Below are 12845 nucleotides of genomic sequence, written 5' to 3' on the forward strand. Positions count from 1 at the left end.
CTCCAAAGGAGAGGGAGTTTCCCAACCCACTGATGCCAGGGCCACCCATGCACAAGATTTCTGTCTTGTCCAGATTCAACCTCAGTCCATTTGCCCTCATCCACTCCAGAACGGTCCACAAGCAGCTTTCAAGGGTCAGAACAGCATCCACTGCAGTTGAAAAAAGGGAGAGGTAGAGCTGGGTGTCATCACCGTACTGATGACACCGAGCCCCACAACTGCAGATGACCTCACCTAGCGGTCTCATATAGATATTAAACAGCATTGGCGAGATGATCAACCCCTGTGGAACCACACAATTGAGGATCCACAGGGTAGAAGTCATCTCACCAAGCTGTGCTCTCTGGGGACGGTCCTCTAAGAAGGAACAGAGCCACGCCAAAGCAAGGCCACCGATTCCCAACTCGGAGAGCTGCCCCAGGAGGATACCGTGGTTGACGGTATCAAAGGCCACTGAGATATTGAGGAGAAACAACAAGGACATATTGCCCCGTCAGCCTCCCTCAACAGGTCATCCCTCAGGGCAACCAATGCTGTTTCCATACTATGGCGTGGCCTGATGCCCAACTGGAATGGATCAAGGGTATCAGTTTCCTCCAAGAGGGCCTGGAGCTGATCAGCCACCACCTTCTTGACCATTTTGCTCAAGAAAGAAACATTGGCAACGGGCCTATAATTCTCAATTTCGTCTGCCTCCAAATTAGGTTTCTTTCGCAAAGGCCTAATGAGTGTGTCCTTGAGGGCAGAGGGAACCATGCCTTCCTGGAGACCCATTAATTATTGCAGTGGCCCATTCTGTTCTTACTGGCTTGGCTGCTTTGATGAGCCAGGCCGGACAAGGGTCTAAAGAGGAAGTGGTGGCACGACAGTGTGCAAGCACCCTCTCCACTTCACTGGACGTCACAGGTTGAAACCAAGTTAACCTCACTGGGCAAGACAATGCACTAGACATCTCACCTCGATCTACTGTCTGTAAGAAGGGATCAAGATCCCAGCGAATGGCCTCTGCTTTAGATTTTTAAAATTCTGCAAATTGGTCACAGGAAATACTAGAGGGAGGCCTGTCACTGTTGCCTACTCCAGATAGATCATGTACTATACTGCCAGCTGGTTATGAGCTTTGCTTATCCCGTCAGTGAAGAATGCCCTTCTAGCAGCCTTTACTCTAGCTAGGTAAAGATTAGACACAATCCTGTCAGTTTTTAGATTAATTTGGCCCTTCTCCAAATGCTCTCTAGCCTTCTCTGATTACACTTCATGGCCCTCAGCTGCTGGTTAAGCCAAGGGGCTGGTCAGGCTCAGGAGCAGAGAGGGAGTTATACCAGCCATCCACCAGAGCATTGACAGGAGTGCCAACCAAGTCAGCCGGAATTCCCCACATGGTATCTTAGAATCCATCAGGATCCGATAACCTGCGGGGCAGACCATCTTAATGGGTCCAAGCTCCTCGCGGGAGGGAAGTGTCACTGACAGGCTGCATTTAATTAGGTGGTGATCCAACCATGACAAGGGGGCTGATACTGAGTCGCCCACCATTGGAGCACACTCTCTCTGCTCGGCACCAAAGACCAGATCCAGCATTTGGCCACCCACATCGGTAGAACCATTGACTTGTTTAGGATTTTAATAGACTTACTGCGAAAAGGGGTTGGAGTTCTATCCTAAAATAACCGCATGACCAAATATTTATTGATTTATTTATTAGATTTATACCCCACATCATCTGGAAGCCAGGCCACTTTGGGCGGCTAACAACAAGAAGACAAACAACACAATATTAAAACACAATCAGAATAAAATAATACAAACACTGTATAGAAAGCTTGGACTCTTAATTTTAAACAGAAAATAAGTGTGTGTTTTTTAAGAGGGGGCAAAAGCAGAAGAAAGGAGGGATGGGGATTCGCTGTCAAGTCGGGTTTAAGTTGCACTGGCAACACAACTCAGACTCAACTCAGGGTGGTTGTTGTTGGGTTTTTTTTTAATTACTTGGGCTCGACTTGTGATTTGGAACCCTCCCCCTCTCTTTTTAAGGGGGGGAGTTTGTTTTTAATAGGGACTTAGACCTGGGGCTTGGAACTTGGTACCAAAGACTCAGACTTGGAATTCGGATCCAGAGACTTGCAGACAGCCCTGGAAGGGATTAGATGCTAGAGTACAAAACGTAAATCAGAATTGTTTACCAAAGATCTTCTCAGAGCTCGTTGGGCATATTACAGGGGGAAATAGTACACTGGAATATTATGAACATTCTTGTGAATATGTTTAGTTTATTAATGTTTCTGAAGATATGCTTAATCTTTTTATTGCCTAGAATGATTGAAGACTGTGGGAAAAGAGGAACTACCATGGCAGAAAGGAGGCAGCTGTTTGCAGAAATGCGTAAGTGCTGTGGCTTTTTTTTTTTGCTTGTTTTTTGGCAGAAGTGTGGTTTTTTGCAAAAGACCAACAAAACAGAATATAACTTTAGTAAATATTGCATAGATCTTTGCCCTGGGCTATAAGCACATGTGCTACAAAACAAGGTTCAAAAGGGCTTCCGTGTGAGGCAAGTTGCAAGGAGTACTTAGTTCAACTTTTTGTAACTCTATGGATTATTTAAAAGCTTGTTTTTCTACCCATGCCAATTACTGCTAAAAATCCAGAGTGAACATATCTGTAATACTATAAATATACTGCTTCAAGAGAAAAAGAATGTGAATGGTAAAAAACACTGTTTCATTCCAGGAAACGGAATTGAATCCCAAACTTATCCTAATGTTGTCTGGAAGCTGCCTAGAGTGGTCGCAATTACCAGATAGGCAGGGTATAAAATAAGTAAGTAAGTAAGTAAGTAAGTAAGTAAGTAAGTAAGTAAGTAAGTAAGTAAGTAAGTAAGTAAGTAAGTAAGTAAGTAAGTAAGTAAGTAAATAAATAAATAAATAAATAAATAAATAAATAAATAAATAAATAAATAAATAAATAAATAAATAAAATTTACGTTGGTATTCTGGATCATTCTACACTGTTTTCCTTCTTTCAGGCCTTTCTGCCTCACATAATAGATTGAGAGAGTTCTATCTTTAATAAAACATTTCAGAGTTTTTGATTTAGAAATGCAGTTCAACATGAATGTTGTTCTCTACTTGTACTGATGTTTGTCCCTCATACCACTTGTGTTGTTGTTTAGTCGTTAAGTCATGTCCGACTACTGATGACTCCATGGACCAGAGCACGCCAGGCCCTCCTGTCTTCCACTGCCTCCCAAAGTTTGGTCAAATTCATGTTGGTAACTTCGATGACACTGTCCAACCATCTCGTCCTCTGTCGTCCCTTTCTCCTCTTGCCTTCACATTTTCCTAACATCAGGGTCTTTTCCAGGGAGTCTTCTCTTCTCATAAGATGGCCAAAGTATTGGAGCCTCAGCTTCAGGATCTGTCCTTCCAGTAAGCACTCAGGGTTGGTTTCCTTCAGAACAGATAGATTTGATCTCCTTGCAGTCCGGGGGACTCTCAAGAGTCTCCTCCAGCACCACGTTTCAAAAGCATCAACTCTTCAGTGAAAAAAGGCTTTCTTTTTTTCTTCTTTTCCTTTTTCCATTTGGAGCCTTACTGAAGGCAGGGAGAAATGGTCCTGGACAAGTCTCTGTAAATGCCACTCAGAGGGGCCCTGCCAGTCTTCAAATGGTGAAAGGGAAGCGCCGGGGTCCCTCCAAGCAGCGCTTGCAGAGGCTTGTCCAGCACCATTTTTGAAGATTGCGCCCTTTCCCCTTGCCGTCAGTAAGGCTCCAAATAGGAAAAGGCTTTCTTTTTTTCCCCTTTTTCCATTCGTAGGCTTGCTGAAGGCAGGGGGAAAGGGCGCGATCTTCAAAAATGGTGTTGGACAAGCCTCTGCAAGCGCCTCTCACCACTCGGAGGGACCCCTGCCAGTCTTCCGATGGTGCAAGGGAAGCGCCGGGGTCCCTCTGAGCAGCGCTTGCAGGGGCTTGTCCAGCACCATTTTGGAAGATCGCACCCTTTCCCCCTACCTTCGGTAAGGCTCTGAATGGAAAAAGGCTTTCTTTTTTTTTCCTTTTTCCATTCAGAGGCTTACAGAAGGTAGGGGAAAGGAGTGTGATCTTCAAAAATGGTGCTGGGCTAGCCTCTGCAAGCGCATTCATTGTGCGAAAAACAGCCATAGCAAGAATTGTCTTGTGAGGCACCAAAAAACTCACCGGACCCATTTGTCTAACGAGTTTTTTGTCCAGCGAGGCAATCGTCTTGCAAGGCACCACTGTATTTGGATAAAACGTTATTTTGGGCTGACACCTTAGTGATATAAGAAAGGTAGAAGCTTCCATATTGTGTGTATATGTTACAAAGTGAGTATATCTACTTTGCACTGCTAGCATATGTTATCAAAGAGAAATACAACTCTGATGAATATGGGTAGTAAATGCCAGCCAGTTCTTGTAGTGTACTGCTTTATTATGTCTGCAAACTGCTAACCATCATGACATATGAGAGTGATTTTTTTAAAAAAAAAATAAAACATATTGCAAAAAAATTGTAAGGAAACAGCTGATGCAAGTTCAAAACCAAATGCTGGTTTTTCCAGCATTTGCTTTTTAATAAAACTCCTTGCTATTTGCTTGTAAGTAATAACCAAATACTTTTGTGAGGAAATGATGGTGAGTTACAGCCAACATGCAATGATAACAGAAAGGTATTCATATGGGTTAGGGGAGAAAATCACATTTGTTTATGGGTGAATGCCAACAATAATAATTCTTCACCTTCTCCTTCCCCCTCCTCCACCCCTTTTTCTTCTAATCACAAGTTGTTCAATGAGAAGTGTCAAATGAGAAGTGCCATTAATCAGAGTGATGTGGCAACCTCAAGAGTGAAATCCTTACAAGCATAGATGAGAAAAGTTACTTCATTGTACTACAACTACAAGTGGCCAGCAGGTGTGGTCACAGGCTTTTCCTGTTTCTTCTTACAGGATGTAGTGGCTATAACCCCTCTATTCAGTCTTCCTGATCTATTCTCTGGGTGTCCCCTCTGCCCCTCCCCTTTGCTGTTCTCATCTTTCTAAACAAGTATTATATCAGCAGTGACATTTATTATTGGTCTGAGCTAGGGAGCTGGCTACCTAATTGCCGTCCTCAAATGTACCACAGGCAGCATTTGGAGAGAGGCCTCTGACTCGCGCAACCAACTATGTACAGTATTTCAGATAACCCATTATTAGAAGAGGAGTTTGTCAACTGTTTGAAGATAGTCATCAAGAGAGCTAACCTTCTACACTCTGATGTAATGAAGAGGACTCTATCCCATCTCCAATATACACTCAGTACTCAACTGCCAGTCCTGTTGGCTAGTGTATATGGAATAGAGTGATGGAGGCGTCTGGTCTTTTGCTTCTTTCTGGTTGCAGTGACCTAAGTTGGTTGTGCAAATAAACATGCTAGGCTGGGGTCCACTTAGGTAACTGCCTACACAGAAAAAGCAATATCAGCTGATCCAGGAAGTGCCCACAAAAAGATATTCTCCTTCCCTTCATCCCTGCCCCAGCCCTCCACATCATCCAAAGTTCTGCTTTGGAGGAATTCCTAGCATTTAATAGCAGATATTTAAAGTGTGCAGAGGTTGCAGGGGAGAACACCTGTTCAGGGGTCCACTTTCTATCAGCACAAGTATCTGAGTGGATAGAATGAACGGGGAATACAAAAGACCATGTTTATGTAATATTTTCTTCATGTAATGAGAAGATAAAAACAATTATACCATCCCTTCAGAACAGTGGTTCTCAGGCTGATCTGTGGATAGTGGCCATGTGCATGAAACTCCTTGAATTATCAGAAAATACAGTGGTGCCTTGCTTAACAATTGCCCCGCTCTACGACGAAATCACTGTACAATTAGGTTTTTGCAATCGCTTTTGCAATCGCAAAACAATGTTTTAAATGAGTTTTTTCGTTTAATGATGATCGGTTCCCTGCTTCAGGAATCGATTTTCGCTTTACGATGATAAAAAACATGGGGTTTCAAAATGGCCACCGGCTGGTTAAAATGGCTCCCCGCTGTGTTTTTGGACAGATTCCTCACTTTACAGGCAGCGAAAATGGTCACCCCTATGGAGGATCTTCGCTGGACGGTGAGTTTTCAGCCCATTGGAACGCATTGAGGGTTTTTCAGTGCGTTTCGATGGGCTTTTTTATTTCGCTTTACAACGTTTTCACTCTACAGCGATTTCGCTGGAACGAATTAACATCATTAAGCGAGGCACCACTGTATTGTAAAGAAAAAGGAGGGGGGAAATCCTTATCTCTCACATACACACTCCCTCTCTCCCTCTCCCTCCCCTCATGTTGATTTGGAAAAGGGGAAAACTGAAGTTGCTGCAGAAGCATCTGCTCAGCAGAGATCCTACAACTCCTTGCAGTCTTTTCAAGTGGAAGAAAGGAACGGGCTTGATGTCAGGCTTTAGTATCAGCTTCACTTTCAGTTAGGACCAGATGTTTGCTTGGTACGTAGGCAGGTATTAAGTTCATTCTTCCCTAGTTACATTCCACAGGAGAAATGGCTCTTAAGAATTCTTTCACACAGGACAAATTTTGGAAGTTAGTAGCCTGCTAAAATTATAGGACCCAGGATCCAGACCAATAGTGATTATTATAAATACAGCACCAAAAATGTATGTGGCATTGACTAATACCAATGAACATCTGCTTCCTCCTTCCTCCACAAAGTCAGATTCCCACTTCCAGTATGAATTATTGCAAATCTTTTATTTTCGAAAAAAATAGAAAACAAAAACATAGAGACCTTAAAAATATCAAATAACACAAAAGAATAAAAAATATACAAATTTTGCTTCCCTTTGAAGATATAACTATTATTTCCTCCATTTATGAAGCCCCATAAGTTGCATGGACTCATGCAAAATGCACCTCCCTTCCCCTTTATTAGCACAAAATCAATAAATTCTCCCCAAATATCTATAAAAATTTCTTATCAACCCCCTTTTTACTTTCATATTACACATTATAATGAAGCTATATCCCAAACCTCAATTAACTGAACATCATACTTTGTTTTCCAGTTCCTACCTGCTGTTAATCTTGCCACTGTTAATAAATCTGATTTTTTAATTTCTCCAATTGCTCCTTATCAAATACCTCAAATTTAACATTTCAGTATATTCACACATTCTCACTATGTATGAAAGTACCTGTTTTCTGGCATTCTCTTCAACACAACTTGGAATTATTAGTGTCTGTTTAATTTTACCAGTTAAATATCATCTCCAGACTAATTTATAAAAATTCTCCTCTGTCCTTACAGACATACATTTCTGTATTCTTATATTCCGCCCTTTCCCCTCCCCAAACTCTGGTACTTCATTCTTCCCCCCAAATCATGTTCTCATGTTTTAAGCAAATTCTGTTGGTCCTCTGCTTCCAATAAAAATTTTATAATTTTTACTTATAATTCCTTTGAATACCATATTTCCATTTGAGTTTTCCTTTCGTAATACAATTTCTTCAAGTTTTATAAGTTTCCTACACTTACCATTTCTTTTTCCCATTATTTTTCCATTGCTCCAATTGATTAAGTTTAAACCACAATATTTTCTCCATTCCTAATACAGTACTTTATTTTGCTCTTTATTCCCAGCTTTTCCTAGCCAATCTTTTACCCTTCTTTCTTAATAGATTCTCAATATTTAATTTCAAATTTCCTAGGAATTTCTCTATCTCTACCCTTGGATATAATGGTGAAATTAATGAGATAAATATTTTCCTATGCTTGTTCCAAATTACAGTGTATTGGCTACAAATCCTAGCAGCCATGTTTCTCCTCAGATTTGTCCTGACACGTTTTTTCAAAACAAGAGATTCTTTTCTCAATGGCATTGCTGTACAATTTTTAAAGGGTGCTCTTCAGCCTGGAGTTATAATCCTGATTAACTGACCCTTCTGGCACGTAGGGAAAGTCAGTAATGTATATTACTTACACCCTATTGCCCAAGGCCCAATTAATAGTGAATTAAAAAAATCCGATCTTGTGGATGTAACATTAGCAATGCAATTATGTTATTACCATCGGAGTGAAATGAGGGAGCAAAATGCCTGTAAATGGCAATATGAAAAGGAGTGGCTATTACAAGACACTTTACAACCTCTGTTTTAAAATATATTTAATTAGATTCTACAGTGTATATATATTAGGCTATAGTAAAACATATCCTGATATCAGGGCCAAGGGAGCATAGGGAAGAATTGCCTGTGCCTTACATATGAGGAGGCTCAGCTGACGCAAGGTCATGTGAAAAGGAAGGGCTAGAGAGGAGCCCTGGGCCTCTTGGTGGCTTTAAAAGGCTGAACCTGATGTGAACAGAAATATTTCATCAAAAGAGGTGGGAGAGTGCCATACAGTATAATCCACTGGAATGGATTTTTTCCCCCAAGCCCTAATAATGGGACTGATGAAAGAAGGAAAATCTTTGACAGGTCTCAAGTCAACCTAGAGAATTGTTCATTGCAATTCAGTGTATAAGTTGTTACAGAATCAGAATTTAGTCAAGCAACATGTAACAAAAGTAACACAGCTGAGTTAATAGAGACAGCTGTGTGACAACCAATTTGATTGGTTCAACCAAGAATAAAACTAGCCAAGCTTGCAGACACAAACTGTTGGGTAGTTTGGGTCGTTTGGGTGGTTGTGTATGTTGTTGAGAGCTGTATATGCTGCATCGTTGGATGAAGACTTGCCATATTGCAAGAAGAAGGTCCTGGAGGAAGACTATCTCCGTGGTGAGAGGAGAAGACTTCGTGGATGCTGGACTATTTACATTGGTAACAATCTTTGGTTACTGGAACTGTAATTTACCATTGCAAACTGAAGAACTACTGTGAATGACCAGGACTGTATAAAGACCAAGAGAAGTTGTATTTACCCCTGTATATATGGACTTTAATGTAAATAATACTATCAACACTACAACAGTGTCTGTTTGGTTTCATCTCTGAGCAGTTCATTTCACCATTACGCCCCCTGGCGTAGTCTGGTAATGCAGCACCTCTGTCAATCTTACTATTTAAAACATAAACCACCTTGTGGGGAACTGAAGAACTTCTAGAATGAGGCACTAAATAGTTCAAGGGGAACTTTTGCCAGGAAAACAGATGGTTTCTCAAGCAGCCAATTGGTAAAAGAATCCAATGAAGAGTAGCTGGCAGATGGGAAAGGGAAAAGAGAAACGAAAGCAGAACTGTTGTGAACAGTGTTAAGGGAGGAAGGAAATGCTGCCTCCTTTATAAGGATGTTGTATTTTCATAAGATTGCACACACCAGCTAAAAATAATGCTCTATTTGCTTGAAATTTGTGGGTTTTCCCCATGGCTATAATTGCTCACATTGGCTGAATGATGCCTCATCTGATGCTTGCATAGCAGCAATACAAATAGCAATGTTTTCAAGTCTTTCAAATCAGATTAATGAAAAGACAATATTGAACTGTTTTACTTATTAAACATAAGGACTCATTAAACAAAAAGAGATGTTTCATAGCCTTTGCTTTATTTGTAAATTTTATGAGACCATGGAGATGGAATGGGTCTCTGCATTTAGGAGTAAAGTATCAGATTATCATTAGAGTGAAAAGGAGTACAGTACAGATGGAATCCTCTTTAATTCAGAGTGTTTTAGATACTGTTTATGCAGCTAATTATATTGGAGTTATAACTCCTTAATATCCTAATAAATTTTGATGAACAGTCATCATCAACATCTTAGAATTGCAGAGAAATTGTGCCATCTAACTGGTTAATAGATGGGCTATACTTCATTGTAGGCATTTTTTTGTTTGTTTTGAAAGTCATTCTTTAGTCATGTCCGACTCTTCATGACCCCATGGACCAGAGCACGCCAGGCCTTCCTATCTTCCATTGCCTCCCAGAGTTGTGTCAAATTCATGTTGGTTGCTTCGATGACACTGTCCAACCATCTCATCCTTTGTTGTCCCCTTCTCCTCCTGCCCTCACACTTTCCTAACATCAAGGTATTTTCCAAGGAGTCTTCTCTTCTCATGAGATGGCCAAAGTATTGGAGCCTCAGCTTCAGGATCTGTCCTTCCAGTGAGCACTCAGGCTTGATTTCCTTTAGAATTGATAGGTTTGTTCTCCTTGCAGTCCAGGGGACTCTCAAGAGTCTCCTCCAGCACTGCAATTCAAAAGCATCAATTCTTCGGTGGTCAGCTTTCTTTATGGTCCAGCTCTCACTTCCAGACATCACTACAAGAAAAAAACATAGCTTTGAATATTTGGATTTTTGTTGGCAAGGTGATATCTCTGCTTTTTAAGATGCTGTCAAGGTTTGTCATCGCTTTCCTCCCAAGAAGCAGGTGTCTTTTAATTTCGTGGCTCCTTTCCCATTTTTGAACCAATCCGTTGTTCCATATCCAGTCCTAACTGTTGCTTCCTGTCCCACATATACTGTAGGTTTCTCAGGAGATAGATAAGGTGGTCAGGCACTCCCATTTCTTTAAGGACTTCCCATAGTTTGCTGTACTCCACACAGTCAAAGGCATTTGTGTAGTCAATGAAGCAGACATGGATGTTTTTCTGGAACTCTCTGGCTTTCTCCATAATCCAGCACATGTTAGCAATTTGGTCTCTAGTTCCTCTGCCCCTTCGGAATCCAACTTGTACTTCTGGGAGTTCTTGGTCCACATACTGCTGAAGCCTACCTTGTAGGATTTTGAGCATAACCTTGCTACGGCGGGAAATGACTGCAATAGTACGGTAGTTGGAGCATTCTTTGGCACTGCCCTTCTTTGGGATTGGGATGTAGACTGATGTTTTCAGTCCTCTGGCCACTGTTGAGTTTTCCAAACTTGTTGGCATATTGAATATAGCATCTTATCAGCGTCATCTTTTAAGATTTTAAATAGTTCAACTGGAATGCCATCACCTCCACTGGCCTTGTTGTTAGCCAGGCTTTCTAAGGCCCACTTGACTTCACTCTCCAGGATGTCTGGCTCAAGGTCAGCAACCACATTATCTGGGTTGTCCAGGATATTCAAATCTTTCTGGTATAATTCCTCTGTGTATTCTTGCCACCGCTTCTTGATGTCTTCTGCTTCTCTTAGGTCCCTCCCATTTTTGTCCTTTATCATGTCCATCTTTGCACAAAATGTTCCTCTAATATCTCCAATTTTCCTGAACAGATCTCTGGTTTTTCCTTTTCTATTATTTTCCTCTATTTCTTTGCATTGTTCATTTAAGAAGGCCCTCTTGTCTCTCCTTCATATTCTTTGGAAGTGTGCATTCAATTTTCTGTAACTTTCCCTATCTCCCTTGCATTTTGTTTCCCTTCTCCTCTCTGCTATTTCTAAGGCCTCGTTGGACAGCCACCTTGCTTTCTTGCATTTCCTTTTCTTTGGGATGTTTTTTGTTGCTGCCTCCTGTACAATGTTACGAGCCTCTATCCAAAGTTCTTCAGGCACTCTGTCCACCAAATCTAGTTCCTTAAATCTGTTCTTCACTTCCACTGTGTATTAATAAGGGATTTAGTTTTCCTACTCTTCTTCGAAAAAAGGCGCATTCCAAACTGCCTCCCAAAAGCCGGGAACGACAAGGACTAAGCTTTTAACATCTCGGCTTCTGGTGCTCCTGTTCAGCCTTAGAAGCAATACCATCGCGGGCTCAAAACCAGTAATTAAGAACTGTACCTCCTACCCCATGAACAAGAACTATAAATCAGTCCCATTATTGAGATCAGTGACAGGGCTACAGGGTGGTAGGTTGAAATTTTTGAGCACTTGTGGGGGTTAATTATTTAGCTTTCTAGTGATTAATATTTTTATTATTTTATTTTATTTCTGTTATTATCATTTTTGTCTTTATTGCTTATTATTTTTGATTTATGTTAATTATTATTAAGTGTGATATTGTTGTTTATATGTTTTTATTGATGTATTGAGTTTATCGTTGTATTGTATAATTCTCTTTTTCTTTTTCTTAATAATATTAAGTTATTAGTTCTTTTTCTATTCTCTCTTCTACCTTTCCTTCTCGTCATGGATTGGAGGGCCTGCCTTCCCAGCGAGGGGCCACAAAACATCTCCGTCATCACGGGTAGAGGGCGATATGGCGTTGGCTCCTTTCCCACTCGTATTAGAAGAACAATGAACAGATGTTTAAAGGCTGTTCCTTGTTCTGAGATGGAGACCAACCTCCAGTGTCGAGGTAGTCAGACCAGCCAACCCTCCACTCTACGCCTGGTGTTGTTGAACGCCAGGTCTGTATCTAACAAAACCCAGCTAATCTATGATCTTATTCTGGAGGAAGATGCAGACCTGGCCTGCATAACCGAAACATGGATTGGAGGAGAGGGGGGTCCCCCTCTAGCTCTCATCTACCCGCCCGGTTATGCTGTCCAACACCAGGGTAGACTAGAGGGTCGGGGGGGGAGTCGCCATCATTTATAAATCCACCTTGGAAGTAATTAGGCGCTCCTCGGTGGTAAAACCAGGTCTTGAGGCTCTCCACGTGTGGATTGGGGCCAGGGACGGTATTGGGATCTTGCTGGGTTACCGTGCTCCCCGTGACCCAGCCACTTCCCTACCGGAGCTGGTGGACTTTGTCTCCGCGGCACTGCTGGGCTCCCCAAGATTACTGGTCTTGGGGGACTTCAACATGCATGCGGGGACAGAGCCCGTTGGACCAGCTCTTGAGTTCTTGGAGACCATGGCCTTCTTGAACATGTCCCAACATGTCAATGGCCCTACGCACGTGGGCGGCCATACATTAGACTTGGTTTTTTCCACCAACGGGAGTGAGAGTGGACCGATGGTGACTGACCTCGAGTCGGTCCCCT

At 41.7% G+C, this 12845-nt stretch overlaps 1 protein-coding gene across 50 annotated transcripts in view; it reads left to right on the plus strand.

The window, feature by feature from the left end:
* Positions 1 to 12845, plus strand: part of DTNA (dystrobrevin alpha) — a 271418-nt gene that overhangs the window by 138727 nt on the left and 119846 nt on the right. For all 50 annotated transcript variants that reach the window (XR_013545373.1, XR_012086859.2, XR_013545374.1 and 47 more), the window contains one exon: positions 2315 to 2382. Coding sequence is in view for 42 of the 50 variants with exons in the window: in XM_072998896.2 (XP_072854997.2) it covers positions 2315 to 2382 (68 nt within the window). In the remaining 8 variants the exon portion in view is untranslated. The remainder of the gene's footprint in view (positions 1 to 2314; positions 2383 to 12845) is intronic.

The sequence above is a fragment of the Pogona vitticeps genome, chromosome 4, assembly GCF_051106095.1.
Source record: "Pogona vitticeps strain Pit_001003342236 chromosome 4, PviZW2.1, whole genome shotgun sequence".
Classification (NCBI taxonomy): domain Eukaryota; kingdom Metazoa; phylum Chordata; class Lepidosauria; order Squamata; family Agamidae; genus Pogona; species Pogona vitticeps.